Below are 26,511 nucleotides of genomic sequence, written 5' to 3'. Positions count from 1 at the left end.
TTTTAGCGATAGGAAAAGTATAATAATTTTGTCTGTTCTTTAATTATAAAAAAGTAAATGAAAAGTAAAAAAGATAGTTTTCTAATAAGTTAAAAATAAGATATAACGATTGCATCGACTTTCAGATATCCGTTACTTATTTAACCGATTTCAAAGTAAATACTCCTCATCGTATTGATTTTAAATTAAAGCCCTGCCACTGTCATAAAACAAGCTAATTATAAAATAGTAAAGGTTTATAAATAAATATATTTATTATATATTTTGGTAACTTTTTGAGGACTTTTTTCTAAAACATTTTTGTATTGCAAAAATAAAAAAATGTTACACTAAATAAATCATGTTTTTAATTCAACTGCGTTGGACCTCCTTTAAGAAACTATAAAGGCGATAACCACTCACCTTATTTCAATATCTAAGCAACCCTCTTAAAAGATTTTACTCATCCCTATTTCTACTTGTCAAAGAAAAATCCGTGTTCTTTTGGAAGTGAAAGTGATTAGGTGCTAACGAAGGAAATGGAAGATACTCTCGTGCTGAAGGACATTTCTCCCAATTTGGAGGGAATGCAACTGCACACTTGCATTCAAAAAGCGGTGAGTTCTCAGGTTAGATACACAAATTGAAAAGGAACTATGTACATATTCCCTAGCTGACTTGGCACACCAATAGTAAAAGGGAGACCATTGCGAAGCTCCTGGAGGAAGGCATTACAAAATGTACAACTCCATACGAGTCCTATAAAGAGGATCTGATCAGGGCAAATATCCTGCTGGCGGCCTGTTTCACCAACATTGCCTACAAAGAGCAGGGCAAGCTGCGCAGGGCCCTACAGGCCAAGCTTGTAAATATTTTCAAGGCACTGGAGGACTACAACGGATCCGGGGATCCTAACCTTCGGGTAATCAAGGGATTCGCCCTGATGCTATCACCCAGCACAGCCCCAGTGGCAGATGCGCTGTTTATCGACATTCTCCGACAGAAGTCCAACCATATTCCGGCCCTGATTGGACGTGGGTGCTTGGCCTTCAATCGCCAGGACTACATAGGATCCCTGGGATACTTCAAGAGTGTCCTGATGACAGATCCTGGAGGACCAACGGATGTTCGCGTAGGGATTGCCCACTGTTTTTGGAAGATGGGTGATCTGAAAAGTGCCCGTCTTTCCTTCGAGATTGCTCTCGAGCACAACAGCACATGCCAAAATGCGTTACTTGGTAAGGCCATCTTAAATCTGAATGAGCGCGACCCAAAACATTATAAGGAGGGTATAAATCTCCTCAGCGTGGCCTTCGACATTAACAAGCGACACCCAGTAGCTCTAAGTATTTTGGCCACGTATTACTATTCCATCGGCGATCATGAAATGGCGCTGAGATTGGCTGGAAATGCCATTGGATTCACCGACATCCCGCACCTAAAATCGCACAGTTTCTACCAGGTGGCCAGGAGTCAACATGCCATTGGGGAATACGAGTATGCCAGGATGTACTACCAGAATGCCGTGGATTCCGCACCGGAAGGCTATGTGCTGCCCCAACTGGGACTCGCCCAAATGTATCTGAGGGAAGGTGAATCCGACAAGGCCAAGATCTGCCTGGAAACATTCCTCAAGTCTCTGCCAAACGAATCGACTGCAATGCGGCTATTGGCCAAAATTTATATAGATGAAAGGTCCCCAGGACAAATAGAAAAAGCTATTGAAATGTTGATTAAAGTGGTGGAGAAGCCATCGGGTCGCCAGGATTGGGATAGCTGGCTAAGTCTGGCCCTGGCCTATCAGCAGAATGGGCTCTGGAACTCGGCCACCAATGCATATGAAAAGGCTATTGCAATATACATGGATCAGGGACTCCAGATCCCTGTCGTGTGGCTAAGCAACCAGGCGGTCAGCCAGATGTCGGCCAAAGAGCCAAAAAAGGCCTTCCTGACCCTTAACGAGGCGTTTACCAAAATGAAAAGTCAAGGGGATAACCCTCACAATAGTACTATCTACCTCACAATGAGGTACAACTACGCTAGGGTTCTGGAGGCCCGTAGAATGTACGACTTGGCTCAGACGCTCTATGAGAATATCATCGCCAGCTATCCAAACTACCACGACTGTCACTTGAGACTGGGCCTGATGGCGATGCAGTTGGGTAAGCTGAACAAAGCCTTGGAGCACTTCAAGGAAGTCCTGGCAATAGAACACGACAATATTGGGGCCAGGTGAGTTCCAAGCCAGCTTAAGTTAAATTAGATCTTAAATAATATATGTTTGTAATGCATTCTGTAGGACCTACCTGGGAGACTGCTATATGATGCTGAGTCTTAGCAAACAGTCCATATACAACTACGGTGTGATACTGCGTAGCCCTGGGAACACCCAAGACAGCTACGGCTTGGTGGCCCTGGGAAACATCTACCTGAAAAAATGTCAGAACAGCGTGACGAAGGGAGACTTATCGTCAGCCCAAAGAAATCAGGAAATTGCCTTAAACTACTACACGAGGGTGAGATCAGCATATCACATTCTGTGCCCCATAAACATTAAAAATAATGTGTACATAATGAACAAATGAACCCAAAGCATGGCCCACTTAATATTTAATTATGCATTTTTAGATTCTCCAACGCTGTCCCAGAAACGTTTGGGCAGCCAATGGAATAGGAGCTGCCTTAAGTACCTTAAACCATCTCTCCGAGGGTGAGGCCGTCTTTAAGCAGATTCTCGAGGCTGGGAACGAGTGCCCCGCTGCCCTCCTGAATTCGGCTCACGTAGCCCTGGAACTTGGCCAATTCAAGCTGGCCAGTCAGACCTACAAGCTGTGTCTGAAGGACCATTTACCGGAGAACTGTGTGGAGGTCATGCACTACCTAGCCAGATCTCTGTATGGGGAGGGAAACACCGGCGAAGCCAAGATGTGGCTGCTCAGGGCCCGCCACTTGGCCCCTCAGGATCCGCTTTTGATGTTCAATCTGGGTCTGACCATTAAGAAGGAAACCAGAGATCTCGTAGCCCTGCCAAAACCGGAGTGTGATGATCTCAACAGATCTGAACTGGAGCTGAAAGTGGCCTCTAAGTGAGTCTGAAGAAAGCCTTACCATCGTCATAGCTGATCAATAATATGTACTTCCAGATATTTTTCCTACATTCATCAAAAACAACCTAGCGTCCCGGCACGTTCTTCTGCCAAAGCATCTGACGATTGCCAGGTCTTGATGGGAAAATTAAAGGACCATCTCGAACACGTGCGTAATATGAAGCTATTGGATGAGCAGCGCATCCGCTTGCGGGAGCAACGGATCCACGAGCACCAGCGGAACCAGGAGAAGCAGCGTCTGAAGTGGCTGGAGGATGATCGAGTCCTCCGGGAGAACCGGATGGCAAGGCGGAGGGAGGACTTGGAACGCACCAGGAAATTTGTGAATGCCCCTCTGCAGCCTGAAGTCCCTAAAAAGGATTCCAGCGAGGGCAAGGGAAGCGGCAGGAAAAATCCGCGGGATGCAGGGAAAGACGGAGATCAGGAGAAGAGTCAACAAAAGTCAAGAGCCAAAAAATCTATCAAAAGGGCTGCAAATGCAGAATTGGACAAAGGTGTGACCAAGAAACCAAAGTCAAAAGAATTTATAAGTACTGATGATGACAGTGATTCGGAAGAAGGCAAAAAGAAATCATAAAGCCAATTGAGCCAACAGATTCAACAAGAAAGGTTTAAATTTTTCCAATAAACTTCAATAATTTTTTAACTGAACTATAATTTCTTTATCTTTACAATATTGTTTATATATATACATTATTCTCCTACCTGTTTCATACTTTCCGACGAATACAATATACCCTTTTACTCTGCGAGTTACGGCTACATTAAAAAGTGGTCTTAAATGAAAAGGTCCATTTACAAAACAAAATCCTGTAAAAAGTCTTTAAACCACACAATAAATTCAGCTGCCATAAAAATTTCGAAAAACAAAGGTAATATCAGGTGTGCGCGCTTAGATACACGAAACATGCAGTTTACTCCTCGAAACTTTTACCTTCTGACACGGCTGCGAATTACGAGCCAAGTGCACGATTTATGCCGTAAACTTTTCAAGGCGAAAAACATTAGGCATCCGGAGAGCAAACATGCAAATACCGAATGGAAATGCCGGATGTGAGGAGGGATTTTCTCGGAACCTGTCCCTGAACGAGCATAAATTAAGAGGCCAGTTGCTGTTGCTTTTAATTAGACACTAAAACCCGGCCTCGCCCGTCCAAAGGCCAATGTCCAATGGTCAATGGTCAGGGCTTCTCCTTCTGGCCAGGACATCAAAACCGAGCTCGGCTCAGCAGGAGGCCTTGGTAATTGTACCATCGCCATCGTCATCGCCATCGCCATCTCCATAATAATCACCATCCTCAGATATGCAATTAGAGGACAAACGAAAAATGTGTCTTGGTCAGGCGCTGTCATCGCTGCCCTGGGACAAATACATATTTCCCAGACTCAGAAGTATATATATTATATGTACAATGAAATTAACCATATTCATCAAGCCCACAACTAAATGCAACATTTTCGGCCGCTAATGACGAGCCGTTGTCGCCGACTTGAATGACAACTTGTATTGCCCCGGGGCCAGGTTCTTTATCACTCGGTTAATTACTTATGGAGATGCCGTCCCCAGATCTTTTGTGGTCACTTTCCACTGGGCCCTGGATGTCCTTGGATGCCGTTCTCCTCTGACAACGAATTTCGTTTATCTTGCGGTTGACATGTCAGGTCTCTTGACATGTTCCACTGGCATTATTATAATGAACCTCATTCTAACCAACAGGTATGAGTCAGTTTTGCTTTGGTCTTGAATTCAAATGTATTTTAGAAGAGTATCTAAAAATCCAAGATGTGTTATCTTAACAGTTTTTTTTTTGTTTAAATGAAATTGATATTCCCATGATAAATTTGTAGGTATCAATTTTTTTTGTTAAATTGATATTAAGAAATGTAATTGTTTATTAGTTTAACAACTTCGTTGCTCCGGGATTAAACGAATACTACCATTAAATAATGTTAATATGATACTTAATGTCACTATTAATTTAATGAATTAATTTAGTAATTAATCCTTATATATCATTCCAACATCAAACCCATAATACCCCCATCAATGCTAAAAGCAAATACAGCTGAAAATGGGGCTGCAAAAAATTAGACTATTTTAAGCTTATTAAAACTTTCCAACTAATTTATAAAAACATTTGGCACAGCTAACGAAACTTTTTCGCTTGCTGTTGTTTTTTCTCTCTCGGTTTTCGGGGTAAATCTCAAGCCGCTTTTCCAAACATTAGGAAAGCAGGCGAGCGAGGGGGTTGGGCTAAACCTTCGAAATGATGTAACCACACCAAAATGGATTCCTAAAAATAAAAGTTGCATTGCCAACCATTTCACTTTCAGTTCAGTTTTAATGCATTGTGTGTGGTCCGTGGGCTGCAAATATTTCGGGTTTTTCCGCCTGTTGATTAAATGTGTTAAGAGCCAAGAGTTGTCCAACTTTCAGCTGGCCAAGATAAATAGTTTGGACACTTTGTTCGGCCTTGCCCAATTTATAAGCAATTTATGTTTAGTTGTCGTGACGAATCTGTTGGCCAATTTATAGAAATTTGATCATAATAGCAATTGCTAAAATTGAAACATTTAATGGCCTGGTTTCTGATGAGCTTTTCCCCGGCACTCGCATGTGTCTGTGACCCTTTTCATGGGGCGGACTTGGGAGGAGGGTCTGCTGTAACCGCAACACAAGGCGTTTCGAATGTTTCCTTTCAAATTAATTAGAAGTTTGCGGTGAGCAAAGCAAAGCGGAGCCAGTTGCCTGCTGGCCCTTTCGGCGTTGGCAGTCATTCATGGACATCATCATCGGCCTCATTGAAGGCAACCGAGTAGGCCACAAAATGGTTTTGGCCAACAATGAAATCTGAGTTCTAATTGCCGGCGCACAAACATATAATTAACTAAATAATGAGATGAGTGGGGCGAATGGAATGGGGCTGTGTTTGTATCTTAGCCATTTGGCTGCTGTTAACGGCATCCGTAATTACCTTTGATATGCTCAGCCACACGCCCAGGAGTCGGGGTTTTTCAATTAATGTTTGCCAAATGTCTTTCCAGGTACCGCGCTTTGTCTGGCCTTGCAAAAGTTTTTTAATTTATTGGCCATAAATTCAACAGCACTCGGCCATCATTGGCACCTGCCCGAAACAGTTAGTAAACATGGCAAATGAACAAATGCACGAACAGCAAGTAAAACATACTTCTTTTGTTCGAGGTTTGAGTTGAATAACATTTATTATAACTTACTTGTCAGGAAGGAACGAACATGTTTATTAGTACATTTTATTTACAAATGCTTAAATTTGTTTGAAAACTATTAACTAGTAGTTTAAAATTGGTAGTGAATATATTGTTTAAAATAAAAGCACATTTACTTCTAGGTATAAACCATTTCGCTTAAGTATTTGCAATTTTATAACTTCTGTTTTAAATACGTCATTAACCTTCTACCCATTGACTTAATATATCAAAATGGTCAAAAGCAAACCAAGAAAGGCCAAGAAATTAAGGAAAGATGGGTAAGACAGGGGCAGAAAAAGACAAAGAGCAACCGATTAACATTTATTGGGTCCGAACTTTAATTTGGCTTGTTGGCCGGGAAGCTTACCTCTCGCTGGCCTTTTGGCCATTTGACATTCGAACCGTGGCTAGATTTATGGGATGGCCAGTGTCGATTAGTTAGCCATAAATCTCTGGTGTTTGCTTATGGTCAGCAGTTCAGCCGATCGGCTCGCTGACCCCGAACTATATGTTCCAGGCACCAAATTTCCAGGATATCTTAGGCCTTTTTCTTCCCTGACAGCAAACTAATTTACGAGTCATGCCTAGAATACATTTGCCTTGTTTCTCCATCATTGCACCATTAACAGGTTAACTCATTTTAAATGAAATCTGCGCTGAGCGAAATATAAAAGTATATGAACAGCAGGTACGGAAAAGAAAACAGCGCAGGACTACTAATTTGCAAAGTTTTCTCGCTGACTGAACTTTAACCCTGCCGCAGGTGTTAAAAATGATTTGCAAAATGCAAAACTTTTCGTTATAAATTCATAGTCATATATAACTAACAAAATAAGGAGAAGAGGAAGGCCAAACGATTCGCGAAAGAAGTTAAAATTGCTTAAGTTTTATATACATTTTTCGTTTGCTGCAGTGAAATACGCAAAAAGTTTAATCAAACTCCACCAAATCGCCAAACCCTAAATCGTAGTTTAAGCTTTCACGGTGTTGCGTAAATATTTCAAATCAACAACCGAAAAACAGGTAAGTATGTAAAACGCAACTTAAAATACAATAAATGTGCTTAAATAACTTAGTTTGTAACATTTGCTTATTAAATAATTTAATGATTGTTGCTATTTGATTTTCAAATAGAACGAGGATGTATTCCCCTTACTCGTAGAGCAAAAGCGTATTCTTTTTTTTTTAAACAGATGAGAAGGACCCCTTAAAACGGGAAAGAATATACGGTTGGATGAAGAAATCATAACCCAAATAAAACAAGGAAGAACGCTATAGTCGAGTACCTCGACTATCAGATACCCGTTACTCAGCTATATGGAGATATGCAAGCAGCAAAGCGAGATTAAAATGCGCCACCTACCGGCGGTATACAGATTTAAGCGTTATGGGCGTTAGAGTGGGCGTGGCAAATTTTTTTTGGATCAATCGATAGGTATCGACGAGACCAATACATTTTAGTTAAAATTTTTTATCTAGCATGAAAATTGTGGGCGTCACAGGTTTTCGCGGTTTGTGGGCGTTAAAGTGGGCGTGGCAAACTTTTTTTTGGGTCAATCGATAGGTATTGATGAGAACAATACATTTCAGTTAAAATTTTTATTCTAGCATCAAAACTGTAGGAGCCACAGTTTTGGGCGGTTTGTGGGCGTTAGAGTGGGCGTGGCACTGTGCCGAAACAAACTTGCGCTGCGTAAGAAGCTCAGGAATCTGCACGCCAAATCTCAATAGCCTAGCTCCCATAGTTTCCGAGATCTCAGCGTTCATCCGGACGGACAGACAGACGGACAGACGGACAGACGGACATGGCTAGATCGACTCGGCTAGTGATCCTGATCAAGAATATATATACTTTGTGGGGTCGGAAACGCTTCCTTCTGCCTGTTACATACTTTCCGACGAATCTAGTATACCCTTTTACTCTACGAGTAACGGGTATAAAAATGTTAAAATTGTTATAGTGTGACACGAAATTAATACAACTTGTTGTTTGTTTAATTTGTATATTAAAAATGGTTAAGTGATTTTTGCTTTCTTCAGAGTAACAGTCATCAGTGATCGCCAATGGAATAGTAATAGGTAGCAAGAATTCTTAGAACTGTTGGATGCTGTTCATCAATTTGAAAGGCCGCTTTGAGGAGACTTATACCCTTCCTATAATGTTGTGGGTCGAGTTGATTCCGCTGCATGATGGCCATTCCAAGTAAGAATTTCTGACAGCAGCTATTCTCCTCCATCTAAAAGAAGCGCTGGACACTGTCCAGATCACACATCCTCCAAAACCAGTGGCCTATTAAGGCGGCGCTTAAGGACGCTCTTGAAGAAGTCCAGGGATTCTATGTAGTCCTGGCGATTGGAGGCGAGGCACCCGCGTCCGATCAGGGCAAGAATAGGGCTCGAATTCTGTCTGGGGATGCGGTCAAACAGGCCATCTGCCTCTGGAGCTGTGCTGGGTAATAGCATCAGGGCGAATCCCTTGACTACCCATGCATCCCAGGATCGTCCACGAACCGACCATAATTCGTTTCATATGGGCAAACAAACGTCATATCTCCGTATGTTTGATGAAGTTCCTAGTTTCGGGAGCGATGTTCATATGGGACTTAGACAACGTGGTCGCAGAGGAGATAGTAAACTTGCTAGCGATTCAGTGGGCAGGAAACATCTCGTGGAGTAACTGGAGCACCCTACTGACACTCGGAATCTTACTAGATTTTATGATCTTGGCGCTAAATTATGCTCCTCTACTAGCTCCGAGGTCCGGATCGTCTTGGCCGTCATTTGCAGCTATTGGATTTACTGAAATGGAGAAATGATGTTAGGTTATTTGACTGTGAAGGATTATCCAGTCGATTGTAAATGGGGTAATGTGTTGACAATCTAGCGAAAGAGGCTTTGCTGCCTTTGCACCAAAACCATACTTCTTGGAAGAAGGATAGCATTGTACTTATGAACACTAGGATTAGAGAACCTCATTTGATCATTTATTTATTTGTACACTGTAGGCTTACCTATTGAAATTGAGCTACAGGAAGGGATGAAAGTCATAGCTGCTGAGGCTTTCGGCATTATTTGATCGTATTCTCTTCTACTCCGGTATAAATTTTTTTTTAGTTCGAATACGAATTTATTTTAATAAGAATCTGACTACAATATCATACAGGAAGGGTCGAAAAAGTATTTGGTAAATTGGTTGGCTGGTAAATTAAAATTTAACATTTTCTAAATATTTCTGTAATCATTTTTTAGTTTTCTTAAATCGGAAGCTCTTTGATCCCATAGGGATAACCTGGCAAGGGTGTATAAACTTCGGCTTGCCGAAGTCAGCTACCGTTCTTGTATCTCAATTTCAGTACATCGAATGGCTCCAGATGACGGCCAATATAGTCAGTAGTGTGTTCCAGTGGCTCCATAAGATGTTTCCTGCCCAGTGAAGCCCAGTATCAAGTGTACTAACTCCTCCGCGACCACTTTGTCCAAGTCCCATATCGACATCGTTCCCGAAACTACGAACATTATCAAGCACACGATGACATGGCGTTTATTTGCCTATATAATACGAAAAATGGTGGGTTCGTTGGCGTTCCTGGGCTACATGGTTAAGAAGCTGTGGAAAAACACTTTTAGCAAATGTTAAAGAGTTAAGCAAGAGCTTTACCTTTCTTCTTTCTTCGAAAAGAAATCTGAGAAATAGCTTTCAGATAAGCGAACTGAATCGGTCGAGTCCGTAAATGAAAAGGAAATTTGATTAAATGACACTAAGCACGTTGACATATAGTGATGCCGTAATAATAGGTATGAAATGCTTCTTTGGTTAATAAACGTTTAATATTTGATCAATAGCCTGTTCATTGAGCAGTGTTCAATGTAAATGCCAGGGCTGCAGTTTAAAATCACTTTTTTTAAGATACCGCCATTTGCTCTGTTTTAGTTTATCAATATTTACCTGTGTGCCAAAAACGTTCCAAGTTGGTAAGCTGAGTAGAGGGTACATGATAGTCGAGGCATTCGAGTGTAGCATTCCCTCTTGATAAATTTGGATACATTTCCTTCGTTTCCCCGAAAAGTATGCCACAGAAAGTGACCATAAGAAATTTCATTTAAAAAAAATAATACAAATAAGACGTGCGGGAAATAGACAACAAATGTCCCTTTATATGACAACCAAACGGATAATTTTGGAAACTCCCACACAATGCAAATAAAAAGAAAAAAAAAAGGAAAACTAAAAAGCGGAATAGAAAGCGGTATTTACATTCCTCTTTCGGCCAAATGTCATAAATCTTGTACACCTGGTTGTGAATGTGTAAACGCCCACACGCTGGCACAGATAAATTCAGTGCCAAAATATTTAAAGTCTATTTGTTAAGGCCAAGAAGGAAAGGAAAACTGCGGCGAAAAAAGCACGGAAGCCCCACCGAATAAAGCCGGAAAAACCGCCAGAACCACCTGAAAATAAGAAAGAGAGCGCAGCAGTGGTGGCGAAAGAGAGGGCACGAAAACCCCAGAGAAGCCCCAACAATTTAACAACTGACTTCATGTGAACTAAGCAAACATGCAAGTGTGTGCACACACGGACTCACACGCACACAAATGCAGGAGCGTGGGTGTAAAAAAGAAAAATGACAGGAAAATTGCAGGACTGAGCAAACGCTTTTCCTTTTGTTCTAGGACTGCTCATGCTATTTTCCCTTTTGTCCTTTTGTGCTTTTCTTTATTTTCGGAGTGGTTCAATAAAAATTCGAGCTTTTTCAATTAAAAGTAATATTTTTTCGTCTTTGAAGCGTTGCTTTCATTTTATTTTGAATAATAGATTTTGGTTTCCAGCAGACTTCATAACTGCATATTAAAAATTTACAAATGAATTAATAATATATTTACCAACGTGGTAAAGTGTATTTAACTACGATAAATTGCAAATGGTGTATCCCTAAAAGTGTTCAACATCCTCAAATTTCGATGAACTTTTTAAGCAAGAGCCTGCTCTAAAAAGGGGTTAAAAAACAAATGAAAAAAATATTTTATGAAGCTAAAAATTAACTTAAATTTTAACATGTAGGTATTTTTTTGGCATTTACATAATGCAAATTGAATTTGATGAACATACAAATCTCAATGTAAATGCATAAATACAGTGTCAATAAAAAGTTAGTGGCTAGAGGCTGTTTACCCCAGAGTTATTGAGTTCTTATAGAAGAGTTTTTCACAGAAGAGCTCGAAAAAAGTGTTATGCACTGACAAAAAAGGCTCATCCCTGGCCACACGGAAATATTGACAGGCACACAGGACTTAAGCGAAGATTAACTGCAGTCACTGTGTGCATGCCATTTTCCCCATTTTCCCACATATGCACGGCACGTATTTGAATTATGTGTGCCAGTGAGCCTGGAAAATACACACACGCCAATGTCAGACGGGGGAAAATATAAATAAATATATAAACCCGACATTCTGAATATTTCCCCCCCTCTTCACTGGGAAAATCGCTCATCGGCATCTTCTTTTTTTGCACTGATACACAAATTAGTCTCGGCCACGCCCACTAATCATGGCGGCAAGGCAAGGCGGAAAATTGCCAGCCGATTAAATTGGCAATCAAGTGAAAAGACATCAGCAGGATGATTTTCACACAGACTGTGCGGCAAAGTCCTCTCATCTTCGCCGCCAGTAAATGGCATAATTACATGTAACTAGCCCAAAAAGTTTACATTTATGAGCGACTGGCGGCTGTCGCCCGTTACCTGTTACCTGTTCGCCAGTTTGCCAGTTACCTGGGGGATACGGCCCACATTCGGACGGGGAAATGGAGAGTTTCCCGGGGTGCAGGCGGGAATAAGCCATCATCCAAGCGGTGCTATTTATGTCGCCATCAGCGTGGCGGAAAAATGGAGACCCAGGGAAAACGGCAAGGAAAATCGGGGAGTTTTCGGCTGCCAAATGGCTGCGTTGACACAGTTTTCCTTGTCGCCCAGCTGCGTCTGATGCTTTCCCCCCCCCCCCCAGTCATTTTCCAGCCCCCTCTGTTTGAGTATGTGTGTGGGGAAAATCTGCGGCAAAAAAGGACTAGCAAATTATGAATGAAAGATGGCGGTAAAGTTCGCTAAATGGCTACTGGAAAATGTAAAATACAGGGGTGCAAAAATGGGAAGGGAAAAGTTGTGGCTGCATTCTTTGGATAGTAACTTGCAAAGAATTAATTGTTTTTTATAGGCTTCCAAGAAATGTTTGGAAAATATGTTTGCCTTAAACTGAAAGTTGTAATTTGTAATATTTTAATAGTCAAAAAAATAGAACAATTTTAAGCGCATTGTGCGTAAGAAAAAATTATTAAATATTCCAGTTTTGCGGTAAAACATTTTGTGATGCAGCGGAATTTTAATAAATTCTTTATATTCAAGTGTGAAATAATTTACACTATTACACAGGGAATATCAAATGTTGTTCCATTATATTTTAAGTGGGTGTAAAATTGTAGTGGGTTCATTAAAGTTTTAATTTCACTGGCTGAATGAATCCGAATCCAATTAAAATTTCTAATGGCAAAAGTCAAAGCAGAGTTGAAAAGTAGCATCTGGGGATGACCTTTTCGCTCTTTGACCGTGTTTGCTGAGCACAGAGGTGATGGTAAAAGAACTCTCTGATTGCAATTGACCTCGAGACTCACTTATCCCCTATCTCATCGCGCTGACGGACATCCAGACACCATCTGGGCATATTTTAATTACCATTTAGGCAAACGTAAAAAGGAAAACCCAAAGAAAAAAGAGAACATTAAAGGCCAACTGCAGACGTCTCTGGCGCGCCCCTTGACCCCTGCCACGCCCCTTTGACCCCTAACCCAACGCCCGCTTTGAACTTCTGGCTCAACTTTCTGGCCGCCTGTCAAATGGGAGCGAGCGGAATAGCAACAGAATGCGGCAAATGTTGTTCGGAATATTAATTCGACTTTTTGGGCCGCATTTAAGGAGCTTAATGAACTTGAATCGCGGGATTTTAGCTAAACCTACAGAGAAAATAATACATTTATATATTATTTCAAGCAAGAAAGGTAAAAATCTAAATATTGTATCTTAAAGACGTTTAAAAATGCTTTTAAATATTCCTGTGATTATATTGTCGTTAAAAAATCATTAATTTTGTAATTCAAATATTGTACCATCAAATTTCTTAGCAATATTATAAATTAATTCCAATATATCATATATCCAATTTCTCATCGTGTACATAGCAATGTGTTTCATTTCGCCCCCCAATGTGGGGAGAAAGGTGGCAAAAGGACGGAGAACAAAAAACTTTTAATGCCGCATCGTTCTATCCCTCGGTCCCTTGATATTTGTTTATTCTTTGAACTTCTCCAATTAAAAGTAAATATTGTGAGTAGTTTATCTCGATTTCATTCACAGCCGGGCAGTTTGCATAGTTGGCAGTTTTAGCCCGACTTTCCCCTTTCCCACGATTAACAAGCCAACTTTGCTTGCATTTCGCACGCAATCTAAGACTGCGGCTTCGTTATTTCCACTCTAGAGCTTTCGTTTTGTATCGTCATCTGTATATGTATCTGTATCTGTGTGACTGTATCTGATTTACACTCGAATCCAGCTCAACTTCGGGGCCAGAAACTTTTCTTTGCGCGTAATTTAATGCCTTTTAGGGGGGTAGTGCGGCCAAAAAAAACTTTTAGTGTGCCATCTAATGGCAGCCAAAATGGCTAAAATTAAATCACAGCTGACAGTTTTTATTTTTGGGAACCATATATCATTTGTCAGTTTCGCTTGGTTATAGAAATATAGATACAAATTCTATAAAGACAATTCCTAAGACTTTACCACGATAGCTAAATTATTTTGGATTCTGGCTGCAATCCTTAAAAGCAGTCCTTATATTCTTGGGAACCATAAAGAATTTTTTAAACTCGCTTACTATAAGCTAGACTAAGATAACCAATAACCTACTTATATATAATTTTAGGTAATACTATTATCCTTTTTCATCTGTTCCTAAAAAGTTATATTTTTAGTAAAACTTTTTAGGCTTTTCTTTAGTTCCATTCAGTTTACCTTTAAGACAAACATCGATATACAACATATACCATCGCAAAACTGAAGCACATATTCGGCTAATTAGTTTATCTCAAGATTGCAAAGTTCGCTGAAAGTTAGAGCTAAGAGAAAGTGAAAGTTTACTTACTATTCCCGCCCCTTGGATCCCCCTCCGCCAACTCCCAAACGAACACTCGAAATCACGTTGCAGCTAACAAAAACATGGAATAATTTTATTTACGATTCAACTTTGTAGTCACAAAATCATATGAACAACTGCCTCAAAGAAAAAGGAGGGGAAGGCGGGGCAGATATGAGAGGTGCAAAGCGTAAAAAATCGTGGTAAAACTTTATGTGCGTATCCCTGAGATGATTTAAGTCAAGCGCCCAAGTTAAGTTTACTTTATGGCATAAAGAAAAAAACAGAAGCGGAGAATAAAATAATAAAAACGGAAATTAATGTAGAACGGAGGGGCTAGAGGACTTGTGTGCGAATAATTTATACGGTCCCGAGACGGAATAAAAAACGAATTATGTTTACGATACTTTCAAAGTGTTTCATTAGGCTAGCTGCAGGTTTTAAATAGTACTGAGACTATAGGATTTGTCTGCATTTTGCAATTTAATTTCACAGTTTTCTTGCTTTTACTTGAGTCTTAAGCGCATTTACTAACTTTAATTAAAGGAAACCAAGTGTAAGAGCTTTAATGAACGAGTTATCATTGCAAAGGTTTTGAATTATGTGTTTATTTAAGCGGAAACTATTTAATTGCTTACAACTTAAACCTGGGACTTAAATCTTGGACTGGTTTAGATTATTGAAAAGGCTTTTAGACAATTTAACAATTATGAAGAATTGAGAACTCTTATTTAATGGTTTAAATGTTTATATTGATTTTTAATTTATTTTTTAAATTATATAATAAATATAAATTGTATAAGGCTTATGAAAACTTTTCAAGTTAGAGTGTTTATTTAAAAGGAAATAACTTAGTTGGTCATAACAGAAACTTGTGTACTAACATCTTATGAAAATTGTTAAATTATGCAGAACTTAGAATATGGTTTTATATCGATAATATGCGAATTTACATCCAATTATTGGTTAAATTATTTAAATTACTTTATAATACATCCATTTCCAACTTTTTGCAATCATCCGGCAGCAGATGTGAACCTGATACTTTAGTCATTTCGGTAGCCTTTTCCTTGTTTTCCGTGGCTCTTTAAAGTGCTGTCCAGCGATTTTGTGGGCCTGCAGTGGGTCGCACCCCCCTCCCCACTTGACTGCAGCGGCCCTGGTCCGCTCCACCCCCCTCCCCCCGGTCCACCCTTCTGGACCGTCTCATTTCCATCGTTTTGTCTCCGCTCCATTGTTCGGCCAGCAGCTCGTTTGGCCTTTGCCTCGGCAGCAACTCATTAAAAATTCCATTTTCATTTCGCCCATCATCCATTTTGATTTCATAGTCGAGTGGATGGCGCTGGGCGGCCGGGCTGCAGTTGGATTCTGGTCGGATTGGTCGGAATTGGTCGGGATGGGTTGCCATGGGGTGGCCAACTGCGCGTCGCACAATTCCAAAGTGTTTACTTTCTTGCACATTGATTTCGATGGGACTTTCACTTTGGCTTTCGCCCTCTGCATTTCAACGCTGGCAATTTGATATTTTATTTAAATAACCACTGCTGCCGCCGCTCCGCCTCCGAAATTCTGGGAGAATTTTTCAACGCCTGCGTAATTAAAAAATAAATATGGGAATTATGAAGTTTTTCCAGCATCAGCTTTAATTTCTTTCGCCGCACGCAGCCATATTGGAAATTAAAGGGGAGAGCCGCTGCCACAGTTAATTATTGGCCCTGCCAGTTTGGCGAACGTGCCGTATACGTAATTTTTATCCCGCCCGCTTCGCTGATGAATTGTTTGTCCAGCACTCAATCAATATATGTACCTGGAACTTATATGCATGTAAATATGCATATATATTAATACGAGATTGGGTATTTGCCCTGGCGTTTGCTTCAATATATTTGGTCATTAATTTTTAAGGCTAACAACGGAATTTATGCCCGCAACCCGAAATGCACTTACTTCTGCGGGTAAATTAGCTTGATTAAGGTTTGTAAAACGCATCACAATTAATTAACCACATTATTTATACATAATAGATTAATTACGCTCGATTAGTAAAGGGCCTCTTGAATGGATTTCAGTGAATCTATGTATCCGTGGACATAATTAATGTTATCAATTACTAATCCATATACATGTGTTTTGCGAAAATTGAAATATAATCGAATGAACTTATTTATGGCAATCATAAATATAGCATAAATATTATGTAATGTGACAATCACCACAGACTTTAAAGTCACTGAAACTGAACAGAGAAAAACTATATATTTTATTTCAACAACAAGTACCAAATTTAACTACCCACGATGGACAAGATAATGATTTGCATCATTGGTTCGGGGAACTGGGCGACGACCATTGCGAGGAATGTGGGCCGGAATGTGATGAATTCGCAGACACTTGACGAAAAGGTGCCCATGTACGTCTACGAGGAAATTGTTGACGGTCGCAAGCTCACCGAAATCATCAACACCACCCACATAAATGCCAAGTACATGCCGAACTTTGAACTGCCGCCAAATATTGTGGGTGTATTATGATTGATTGACAATGTGTTGACATGCCCAATGTTTCTTTTTTTATTCCAAGGTGGCCGTGGATGATATAGTGGCCACGGCCCGGGATGCGGATATTATAATATTTGCCATCCCGCCCACTTTCGTCAGTAGCTGCTGCAAAACCCTGCTGGGGAAAGTAAAGCCCACTGCCCACGCAGTCTCCCTGATTAAAGGATTCGAGCGCGGCGATGATGGGCAGTTCGTCCTGATATCCCAGATCATAATGCGGCAGCTGAAGGTTAGGGATGGTTTAGTTTGGAAAATTATAATCAAGATAGCCATACAACAATCATAGCTCTTTCCTATAAATTGTTTGTTTTAAATTGGAATTTTTAAGACTTCTTTGTGTATATTAATTGTATATTTCAGATAGTTTAAGTCCCATTATTCAAGGTTTTATATATTTTCTTACGCTGACTTCTTATCTTTTTTCTTTATTTATTATTTATTATTTATCAGTTCATATTAATTATATAGATTCCATGTTCCGTCCTGGTGGGCTGTAATTTGCCCTACGAGCTGGCTCATGATCACTTTGCCGAGGGTACAGTGGGCTGTCGAGATCAGAAGTATTATCGAGTGCTGCACGACATCTTCAAGTCACCCACTTTCCGTGTGGTGGTTACCGAGGATGCCGATTGTGTGGAGATCTGTTCCACTTTGAGAGTGAGTTTCTGCATTAATAATTATAATTTTAACAATACCCTGTTCCCTTTTTTCAGAACATAATAGCCTTTGCGGCTGGTTGTTCAGATGGCATGGAGTTGAATGAAAACACAAAGGGTGGAATCATTCGGAGGGGATTTTTGGAGATGCTTCAGTTTGTGGATGTTTTTTACCCAGGCTGTCGTATGGGAACCTTTTTTGAGTCCTGCGGAATATCCGATTTGGTAACTAGTTGTTATGGTAACTAATTGCTATAAACTTTTAATATAAATACTTATATTTTAATAAATATATTTGTCTTATAGCCAATCGCAATCGCAAGTTGGCCGAGGCCTTTGTAAAGACAGGAAAGCCTCTCAGTGAGCTGGAGCACATCCTTATACCAGGACATGAGCCATTGGGTCCAGTGACAGCTGAACTGGTACACCATATGCTTAAAAAGAAGGGCTTGGAGGATAAGTTAGTATGATATAAAGATGAGCACCACCAAAGGCTATAATAAACTTGATTTCCCCGCAGATTTCCTCTCTTCACATGTGTTTACAGGATCTGCACTGGGGATTATCCCCTGCACCGTCTGGTGGAAACTCTGATTAAGGCACGCGAGGATATGTAAGATGGATCTTCTTGGAACCCCCTGCTGATCTAGTACTAATAATTAATTTCCCTGCAGCTTCCACCCGCTCCATACCTTCCAGCTTTGAAGGTCTTCGTTTAATGTGTAATATTATTTAAATAAAACCAGAACAACTGCAACCAAACAACACAGAAATTTGCATTCTTTCTTTAACCGTTTAGCCGACAAAATGGAGCACACGAGTTGGGGCTTTGTCTGGGGATATACACGAGTATATGGGTGTATATATGGTACTTGCCAGGACGCTCAGCTCGATGTTCAAACAAAGCCCTTCCACATTTGTATTGTGCGTCTTTTCTTGCTGCAGTTCAAGTATTCCTTTGCGGAGAGAGTGCACTCCATTGAATGCACCAACGCTCCCAGCACATCGAAAAACAACGGAAATCACTTCAGTCGGGGATCCGGATCCGGATGAATGGAAAAGAAAGCCGCCCCGCTTTTCCATCTCATTGTTTTCCATGGCCCAACTATAAATTTATGTGTGTTTCTCGGTGTCCGGTAGTTGTTTTTCTTTTATTTTTTAGCATTGTATTGCGGCTGAAGTGCTTTCCAATCGGAATTGAGGAAATGGGAGCAACCACTGGAGGACTCATCGAGATCAGGGGTTCACTGAACTATACGTCAAACCCGTCAAACAGCTCTATATGTCAACACGACTTTGTAAGGCAGTAGTCAGTCAGTCAACGAAAGATCTCATAGCAGAAACATCTAAAATATATCTAAAAAATTTCTCCTGAAAAAAAAATATATTTTCAAAATGTCAAATGTCGTCAATACAATGGATCCACTTGCAGGAAAACCAGTCAGGAATTACGCGATCTTAACTGTGGCGCTGCTATCACTTGTTTTTATGGCTATCTATTTCCAAAATGCTGTATTCACCGCACATCGTGAGACATCAGGATTCTGGAAATTGGTAAAGAAGATTACTGACTATTTAGGGGAACCTGAAAAGCCCAAAGTGGTGCCCAACTATTATCAAAGAATGTTGAACTATGTGATGCGCTAATTATCTATTGAAATCAGTCGGATCCTTACATTCATTGCAAACTAGTTCGCAATGGAAAAGATTCAGACACCCAAACGATATGTTACGAACTTCGGGATCCGAAAGCTGTAATTTTTACTTTAATACAATGTGATACTTCTGAAGACTTGAAAAATCAGTTGGATTCTCCGTTGGATACACAGTAATTCTCAACACCAAGACGCAGACACCCAAACAAGATGTTTTACCACTTCTATATTTTAATAAAATCTCAAACCATCTGAAGTCCTTAGAAATCATTACATGTAAACATCAGTTCGTTCACTGGAAACCAAGGAAAGGAGCTAACCTTCCATCTTCTCACTACCAAGAAACATGGACAATAACTAATACACAAAGTGGAGCGGATAATCTTCGTCTATATGTTGAAATAATCTGCAACCCTAATCATCCCAAGAAACAATTGCAACTCTACCACTATCACGTGCAAATGTTATCGTCGCCTGGCAACCTTTTAATATGTTCACCGCCCATAAAAGTCAATTTTGAAATTGTTATTTAATAAATGATTTATGCAATTCATTTAGTTTTCGGCTTTGCGATTTCGTGTGAATTTTTTCAGACATAATTAAATCAAAGCAACAAAGGCGGTAATCAGCGGGCGGGGGTATGATTGCATCCGGATTATGTAAACGGATTAGTTCAAATGTCGAAATTGTCCAATTTGATTACATTAGCAAACAGCGTTTAATCCGTGCCGAATGACAATTATTGTGTATGATTGCACTCGGTGATAGGCTGTTTTTTAATGCATCGCTGTGTGTAACAATATGTATGTAAATTATTTATTAATAAATTTAAAAATGATTGAAACAGGTCGAGGAAAACAGATTACTAGGAAAAGATACAATACAATATATCAAAAGATTATATCCATGAAATCATTTTCTTCATTATTCATGCATACATTATTTTTCAGAGAGCAGCAAAATTAATGCACGTTCAGTCCAATGGCTTTTCAATTTATTTGGAATTAATTTTTTGTGCGTGTGTAAAACAGGGCAAATGTTTTCCATTTCAATTGGTTTATTAGTTCATTTCAGATTTGCAGTTTAGGCAAGCATATAGCAAATATTCAGCTTACGTGTTGGTTGCGTGCAGGTGCAAAACAGTTGGCCAGGTGGGTAAAAATGAAATGGAAGTCCCCGAAACGAAATCAAACTGTCCGGTTCGCTCTGACTACGGTTAAACAAATATATGCCTGGGGTCCCGGGCAAACAGAAAAAGCTATGGAAATTTGCATATCAGGTGGGTTGGACCAAGACCGGGAAACTCCACTTATTTGCCCATTTCTTGTTGCATTTTTCAGTGGGTGGTGGGCTGCGTTTCCTGGTTTTTCCGACGCTTCCCTTCGCCTTTGCCGATAATTACACGGTAAATTTGGCAAAATGTGACGTCAAATAGCAAACAAGACGCCAGTGAAGACCCAAAACAAGTTGCACGTATCTATAAGCAATGTATCTGTGCATCCCCACACCCATACATTTGCCGGCAGGAACACAGATACCATGTTCAGCTACAAATTCCACAGATACACCTTTATACAGAGGCAGTGGCGCAGGCACTTCAAAAAATAAATAACAATTTGGTACGTTACACACGTCTCGGCTTATGCAAACGTATCTGCAACTTGTTCCCTCTCTATCTATCTCTCTCTACCCCCATATGGCCGTCTCTCTCTGCTAAAAGAATGCTTCATTTCATGACCACCCACTTGGCAAACAGAAAACACACAGGACATACACACAGGACGACTGACGAGAGGCCCTCGGAATGGTGTTGTTTGTTGATTCGGTTGTTCTTGCTGCCTCTTGTTTGCCCCCAAATTGAACAAATACCTAAAACAATCCTCGCTAGAATAGATATCACTGGGATGGTACGGGAAAGCCCAAAATGAGGGATCTGAAACTGTAAGATATTGGTTTATTATTTTAACAATGAAGAAAAAAACATTATTTAACAAAAGTTAACCAAGGACCGAATAAAAAAGGTATTTTAGGAAAATGATCTTTTTTGGAAAGTCTACTGAGATTTGTATTTTCAAAAGTCAAATAAAACTTTTTACAATTTCAGTATGGAAATAAGTTATAAGTTGTTGCAAAAACCTATTTTGAGGCCCTGATGTTGGGTCCTAATAGAAATATTGTATTCATAAATAATACTTTTAATTTCAACAAATCAAAAATGTAAATTTATAATAAATAAAATTAAATTTATTTTCCCAATCCTTGGTTTGCTTGTCACTTTTGTTTTTTAGCCTTTGTCAGCTAAAACAAAACATAAAATCGGCAATCTCTGGATTCGGCCCAAATATTATGCACGCGTATTTGGTGAAAATTTTCAGTAATAAGAAATAAATTTGTTGCAGAAATCGGAAGAAAGTGAGCGTCGGAAGACAGGGGTTGCGGGATCTCGGATTTGTTTTTGGCCATGGATCAGCTGTCGATCAACCAGAAGGTGTTTATCCGCCGTTCGGACGGCCGAGTCCACTTGGCGGGGATTATCAAACTGGTGGGCGGTGCCAATAATCTGGTGACGGTGGAGTGGCCCGAAGGACATGCTGTGCGGGGCAAGGAGCTGCCCTTGGAAATGGTGATGCTGATGAACCCCCAGATCTTTGATCCGCCACGTTGCAGTGGCACCTTGGCTTCCATACCACCGCGTTCCATGAAACAACGCATGGCAGCGGGGAGTTTCCCCCCTCGATTGGCCACTGCCTCGCCCCGCCAGGTGGCGCCACCAAGAGAGGACGATGTGGTAGCCCAGGTGGAAAGGTTGCGAAAACAAAGGGAACGTAGGCGGGAAACCCAAACGCAGGCTCGTCAGAAAAAGAGTGAAGATCGCGGGAATCCCAACTGGGAGATAGCCAGGATGATAGGATTGCAACGCCTCCAGATGAAGAGCCATCCAGTCAAGAGTGGAACCACCGATAATCCCCCCAAGGAACACCAAATTGTGGTCTGTGTCAGGAAGAGACCGCTGAGACGCAAGGAGCTGGCGGATGGGGAATTGGATGTGGTTAGTATACCTTCAAAAGACATGCTAGTGGTCCACGAGCCACGAAAGCATGTTAACCTGTCCAAGTTCCTGGAAAACCACAGTTTCCGCTTCGATTACGTCTTCAATGAGGATTGCTCTAATGGAACGGTATACGAATATACAGCCCGCCCCCTGATAAGGCACATCTTCGAGGGCGGAATGGCCACTTGTTTCGCCTACGGACAGACCGGAAGTGGTAAGACCCACACGATGGGTGGTCAGTTCACCGGAAGACAGCAGAGCTCTATGGATGGCATCTATGCCATGGCCGCCGGGGATATCTTTACCACTCTTAAGTCGCCCTCTTATGATAAACTCCAGTTAAAAGTCTCCTGCAGTTTCTTCGAGATATATGGCTCTCGGGTGTATGATCTCCTTATGCCGGGGAAGCCGCAATTAAGAGTCCTGGAAGATGGCAACCAGCAGGTGCAAGTGGTGGGTCTCACAGAGAATCCTGTGAATAGCACTGGCGAAGTGTTGGCTTTACTGGAACTGGGAAATAGTGTACGAACCTCGGGTCAAACCTCGGCCAATGCCAAGTCCTCTCGGTCCCATGCAGTCTTTCAAATCTCTTTGAGATCCTCTGCGAATAGACGTTTGCATGGAAAATTCTCGCTAATAGATTTGGCGGGAAATGAAAGGGGTGCGGATAATAGCTCGGCCGATAGGGTGACACGCCTGGAAGGATCGGAGATCAACAAGTCCCTGCTGGTCCTGAAGGAATGCATACGGGCTCTGGGTCGCCAGTCGGGTCATCTGCCCTTTCGGGGCTCCAAGCTCACTCAGGTCCTGCGGGACTCCTTTATTGGGGGCAAGAAGGTCAAGACCTGCATGATAGCCATGATTTCACCCGGCTTGCACTCGGTGGAAAACACTCTGAATACCCTACGCTATGCAGATCGGGTGAAGGAATTAACTGTGGACTCTGTATCCCCAAAGCGACTAATAAGGACTGCTTCCAACTTCGAAAGCAGTTCCCTGCCAGATATAATACATCAATCGCAGATCGAAAATATCTATCCATCTCCCTCGTCCAAATCGCTCGAAGGAGTGGAAATTCATTCGAGTCCAGTTACTAACACCACCAACGATTTAAACAGGGTCCCCGAGCAGGGATCTGAATCCTCCTATCCCACTTCCGGACGACAGTTCATCCAAGGGAAATCACGACGCGCCCAGGAAGCTTCTATAATGCTGGCCAAATCCCTGGCTCAATTTAGAGGCCAAAACTTTCCCTAAATCTTGTGCCATCGATTTCTACAACAATTTCTTCTTTAAATTAAATACTTTGTCAAAATTACGTGTACATAATAAAACTAAAATAAGTTGAAAAAATTTAGAGTTCTGGCCCCTAGCTTTTTTCCGTTGCTGTCGGAAACCATTTGAATCGATAGTTAGGCTGAAAATTGTTAACAAATTACCGCATAGTTTGCATCGGATTCCCATTACCATGGAATTCGATTTGGTCCCCTACCCTCAGTTCAGCTCTGACTTAAAAAACTATGATATACAAGGAAAATGCAGAAAATAAAAATTAAAAATCCATTAAGAAAACCAAGTAAAAGGAATAGCTGAATGAAAACTAAGAAGCGTAAATCTAACATTTGAAATTAAATATTTACTCGGGTACAAATTAGAGGTGGAGAAACATCGATGTTTTTCGATGTTTTATCGATGGTTGCCTCTTAAAACATCGGAAAAGCGATGTTTTCTGCACCTCTAGTAGAAATGGTACAGTAAAGATGTCCGTTTATACAATATTTACTTTTTATATAACCATTATATACTACATACTTACTGACAATTATTAAGGTTTTTGTTCAACTTCATTACTCGTTTGTAAATAAAAGCAATTTCCGACTAAACCGGTTCTTTCAATTCAGTGTAAAATGCATATCGACCGAAAGCCTGTTAAATGAACAGGTTAATTATAAAATAACGCAATTTAAGTTTATTGACTTATCTAGGACTATTTAAAAAATTTTTTGGTATTCCAAAACTAAAAACATGTCGCAACATATAAAGATTTTAATACATCTAAATTGTACACCATATCAAGAACTTTATAGCCGATAGCCAAGTCACGATATTTTTAAGTCCTAGCAGCCCTCTTAAAAAGTACCCAACCCTACCTGTCAAAGAAAATTCAATGTTCCGTCGAAAGTGACAGTGTTCAGGTGCTAACGAAAAAAAATGTGGTGATTCGTATGCCAATGGGCATTTACTTAACTTAGAGGAAAAACCACTGCACACTTGCATTCAAAAAGTGGTGAGTTCTTGAGTTACACCTACACATATTGAAAGGGAAATAAGGATATGTTCCTCAGCTGACGCGCTACTCCAATTGTCAAAGGGGGACCTTTTCGAGGCTCCTGGAGGCAGGCATTAAAAAGTGCAGAACTCCGTAAGGGTCCTACAAAGAGGATCTGATCAGGGCTAATATCCTGCTGGCAGTCCGTTTTACCAACATGGATTACAAAGAGCCGGGTAAACTACGCAGGGCCATACAGGCCAGGCCAAGTAAATATTTCCTAGGCAACCGACCTGGAGATCGTATGAAGAAAGGTAAAGCAGTTGTTTAACTCTTTTCGTTTTGCTAATGGCGTTTTCCCACAGCTTTTTAACCATTCACCCCAGTAACGAAAACTAACCGACCACAATTTGTTTCATATGGGCAAACAAACGCCATATTTTCATTTGTTTGTTGAAGCTCCTAGTTTCGATGGCGATGTTGATATGGGACTTGGGCAGAGTGGTGGCGGACGCGATAGTATACTTGATACTGGGTTTAGTTGGACCGGAAATATCTTCTGGAATCCCTGGAGCACACTACTGACAATCTTGGCCGTCACCTGGAGCCATTCGATGTACTGAAACGGAGAAATAAGAAAGGTAGCAAACTTCGGCAAGCCGAAGTTTATACACCCTTGCAGGTTATTTCAATGGGACCATAGAGTTTTCCGATTTTAGAAAACTAAAAAATATTTACAGAAATATGAAGAAAATGTTACATTTCAATTTACCAGCGCATATGTGTTCTTTTTGACATTTATTTGCCGTAGAAGGCAGCTGTATGATATTGTTGTCCGATTTTTATGAAATTTAATTTGTATAGACCGGAGTAAAAGAGAATATGATCAAATGAAGTTATCTAATCATAGTGTTCATAGGTAAGATGCAATCCTTCTTCCAAGGAGTCTGGTTTTTTGCATAGGCAGAATAGCATCTTTCGATGGGTCTCCTCTACATTAACCCATTAAAAGCATAACTGCAGCAAAATAAATTAACATTACTTCTCCATTTCAGTACATCGAATGGCTGCAGATGACGGGCAAGAAGATCCAGACCTCGGATCTGGTGAAGGAGCATCTTTATGCGCCAAGATCATCCAAGCTAGTAAGCTTCCGAATGCCAGTATGGTGCTCCAGTGATTCCACGAGGTGTTTCCTGCCCACTTAAACGGTAGCAAGTGGACTAATGCCTCCGCTACCACACTGTCTAAGTTTCATATCGACATCCCTATCCAAACAAGGAACATCATCAAACATACGAAAATATGCCGTTTGTTTGCCCATAAATAACGAAAGACGGTCTATGGTTCGTTGACGATCCTGGGCGACATGGGTAGTAAAGGTATGATGCTACCACCCAGCACAGCTCCAGAGGTAGATGCTCTCTTTATCGACATTCTCAGACAGAAGTCGAACCATATTCTGGTTCTGATTGGACGTGGGTGCTGGGCCTTCAATCACCAGGACTACATAGGATCCCTGGGCTTCTTCAAGAGAGTCCTGATGATAGATCCTGGAGGACCCGCAAACGTACCTACTTGGTATGGCCATTCTAAAACTGTATAGAGCTGCGCACAAAGAATTAAAAAATGTTATAATTGTGATATAATATAATATAATTATAATAATTGTTTGTTCAGGAAACCAAAGTCAAAAGAATTTATAAGTTCTGATGATGACGATGTTTCGGAAGAAGGCCAAAAAACCCAATTAAATGGATAATTAAAGAACGTTTTCTTAAAAAATGTTTTGTTTTTTTTTGTCAAGGTGTGGAGTGTGTGACCACGAA

General features: G+C 40.7%; 4 protein-coding genes and 2 long non-coding RNA genes across 8 annotated transcripts in view; 5 read left to right on the top strand and 1 right to left on the bottom strand.

Annotated features, from left to right (window-relative positions):
• The window catches only part of LOC108008935 (neuropeptide-like protein 31), a 202,500-nt gene that overhangs the window by 115,058 nt on the left and 60,931 nt on the right, over positions 1-26,511 (top strand). The gene's annotated exons all lie outside the window — the stretch shown is intronic.
• LOC108008653 (RNA polymerase-associated protein CTR9 homolog) lies at positions 458-3,737 on the top strand. Of its 2 annotated transcripts, none has more exons than XM_017072539.4 (5): positions 458-596; positions 653-2,211; positions 2,279-2,495; positions 2,608-3,065; positions 3,123-3,737. In XM_017072539.4, the coding sequence occupies exons 1-5, from the start codon at positions 519-521 to the stop codon at positions 3,661-3,663; spliced, it is 2,853 nt and encodes a 950-aa protein (XP_016928028.2). In that variant the 5' UTR covers positions 458-518; the 3' UTR covers positions 3,664-3,737. The 2 variants fall into 2 exon arrangements, with proteins under 2 accessions (XP_016928028.2, XP_070850772.1); XM_070994671.1 differs by lacking the exon at positions 458-596 and having other exon boundaries at positions 1,059-1,217; positions 1,285-2,211.
• On the bottom strand, positions 8,308-10,077 carry LOC108008788 (uncharacterized). 2 transcript variants are annotated; one of them, XR_010653482.2, is made up of 3 exons: positions 9,973-10,077; positions 9,646-9,921; positions 8,308-9,113 (listed from the first exon to the last, which is right to left on the bottom strand). It is a non-coding gene; the product is annotated as an uncharacterized lncRNA (long non-coding RNA). The 2 variants fall into 2 exon arrangements; XR_001767416.4 differs by having other exon boundaries at positions 8,309-9,113; positions 9,671-9,921.
• Gpdh2 (Glycerol-3-phosphate dehydrogenase 2) lies at positions 16,680-18,471 on the top strand. The gene is made up of 7 exons (XM_036813389.3): positions 16,680-17,008; positions 17,073-17,279; positions 17,519-17,707; positions 17,764-17,947; positions 18,013-18,166; positions 18,227-18,319; positions 18,381-18,471. Exons 1-7 carry the CDS (start codon positions 16,790-16,792, stop codon positions 18,409-18,411), a joined length of 1,077 nt encoding a protein of 358 aa, XP_036669284.1. The 5' UTR covers positions 16,680-16,789; the 3' UTR covers positions 18,412-18,471.
• Klp59C (Kinesin-like protein at 59C) lies at positions 21,639-23,746 on the top strand. The gene has a single exon (XM_036813675.3). The coding sequence runs from the start codon at positions 21,823-21,825 to the stop codon at positions 23,668-23,670; it is 1,848 nt and encodes a 615-aa protein (XP_036669570.2). The 5' UTR covers positions 21,639-21,822; the 3' UTR covers positions 23,671-23,746.
• On the top strand, positions 24,578-26,365 carry LOC139352476 (uncharacterized). The gene is made up of 4 exons (XR_011603684.1): positions 24,578-24,700; positions 24,759-24,996; positions 25,048-25,298; positions 25,738-26,365. It is a non-coding gene; the product is annotated as an uncharacterized lncRNA (long non-coding RNA).

This window comes from Drosophila suzukii, chromosome 2R (assembly GCF_043229965.1).
Source record: "Drosophila suzukii chromosome 2R, CBGP_Dsuzu_IsoJpt1.0, whole genome shotgun sequence".
NCBI classification, from domain to species: Eukaryota; Metazoa; Arthropoda; class Insecta; order Diptera; family Drosophilidae; genus Drosophila; species Drosophila suzukii.
The sequence above is the reverse complement of the archived record's forward strand: the minus strand, read 5'-3'. Positions and strand labels throughout refer to the sequence as shown.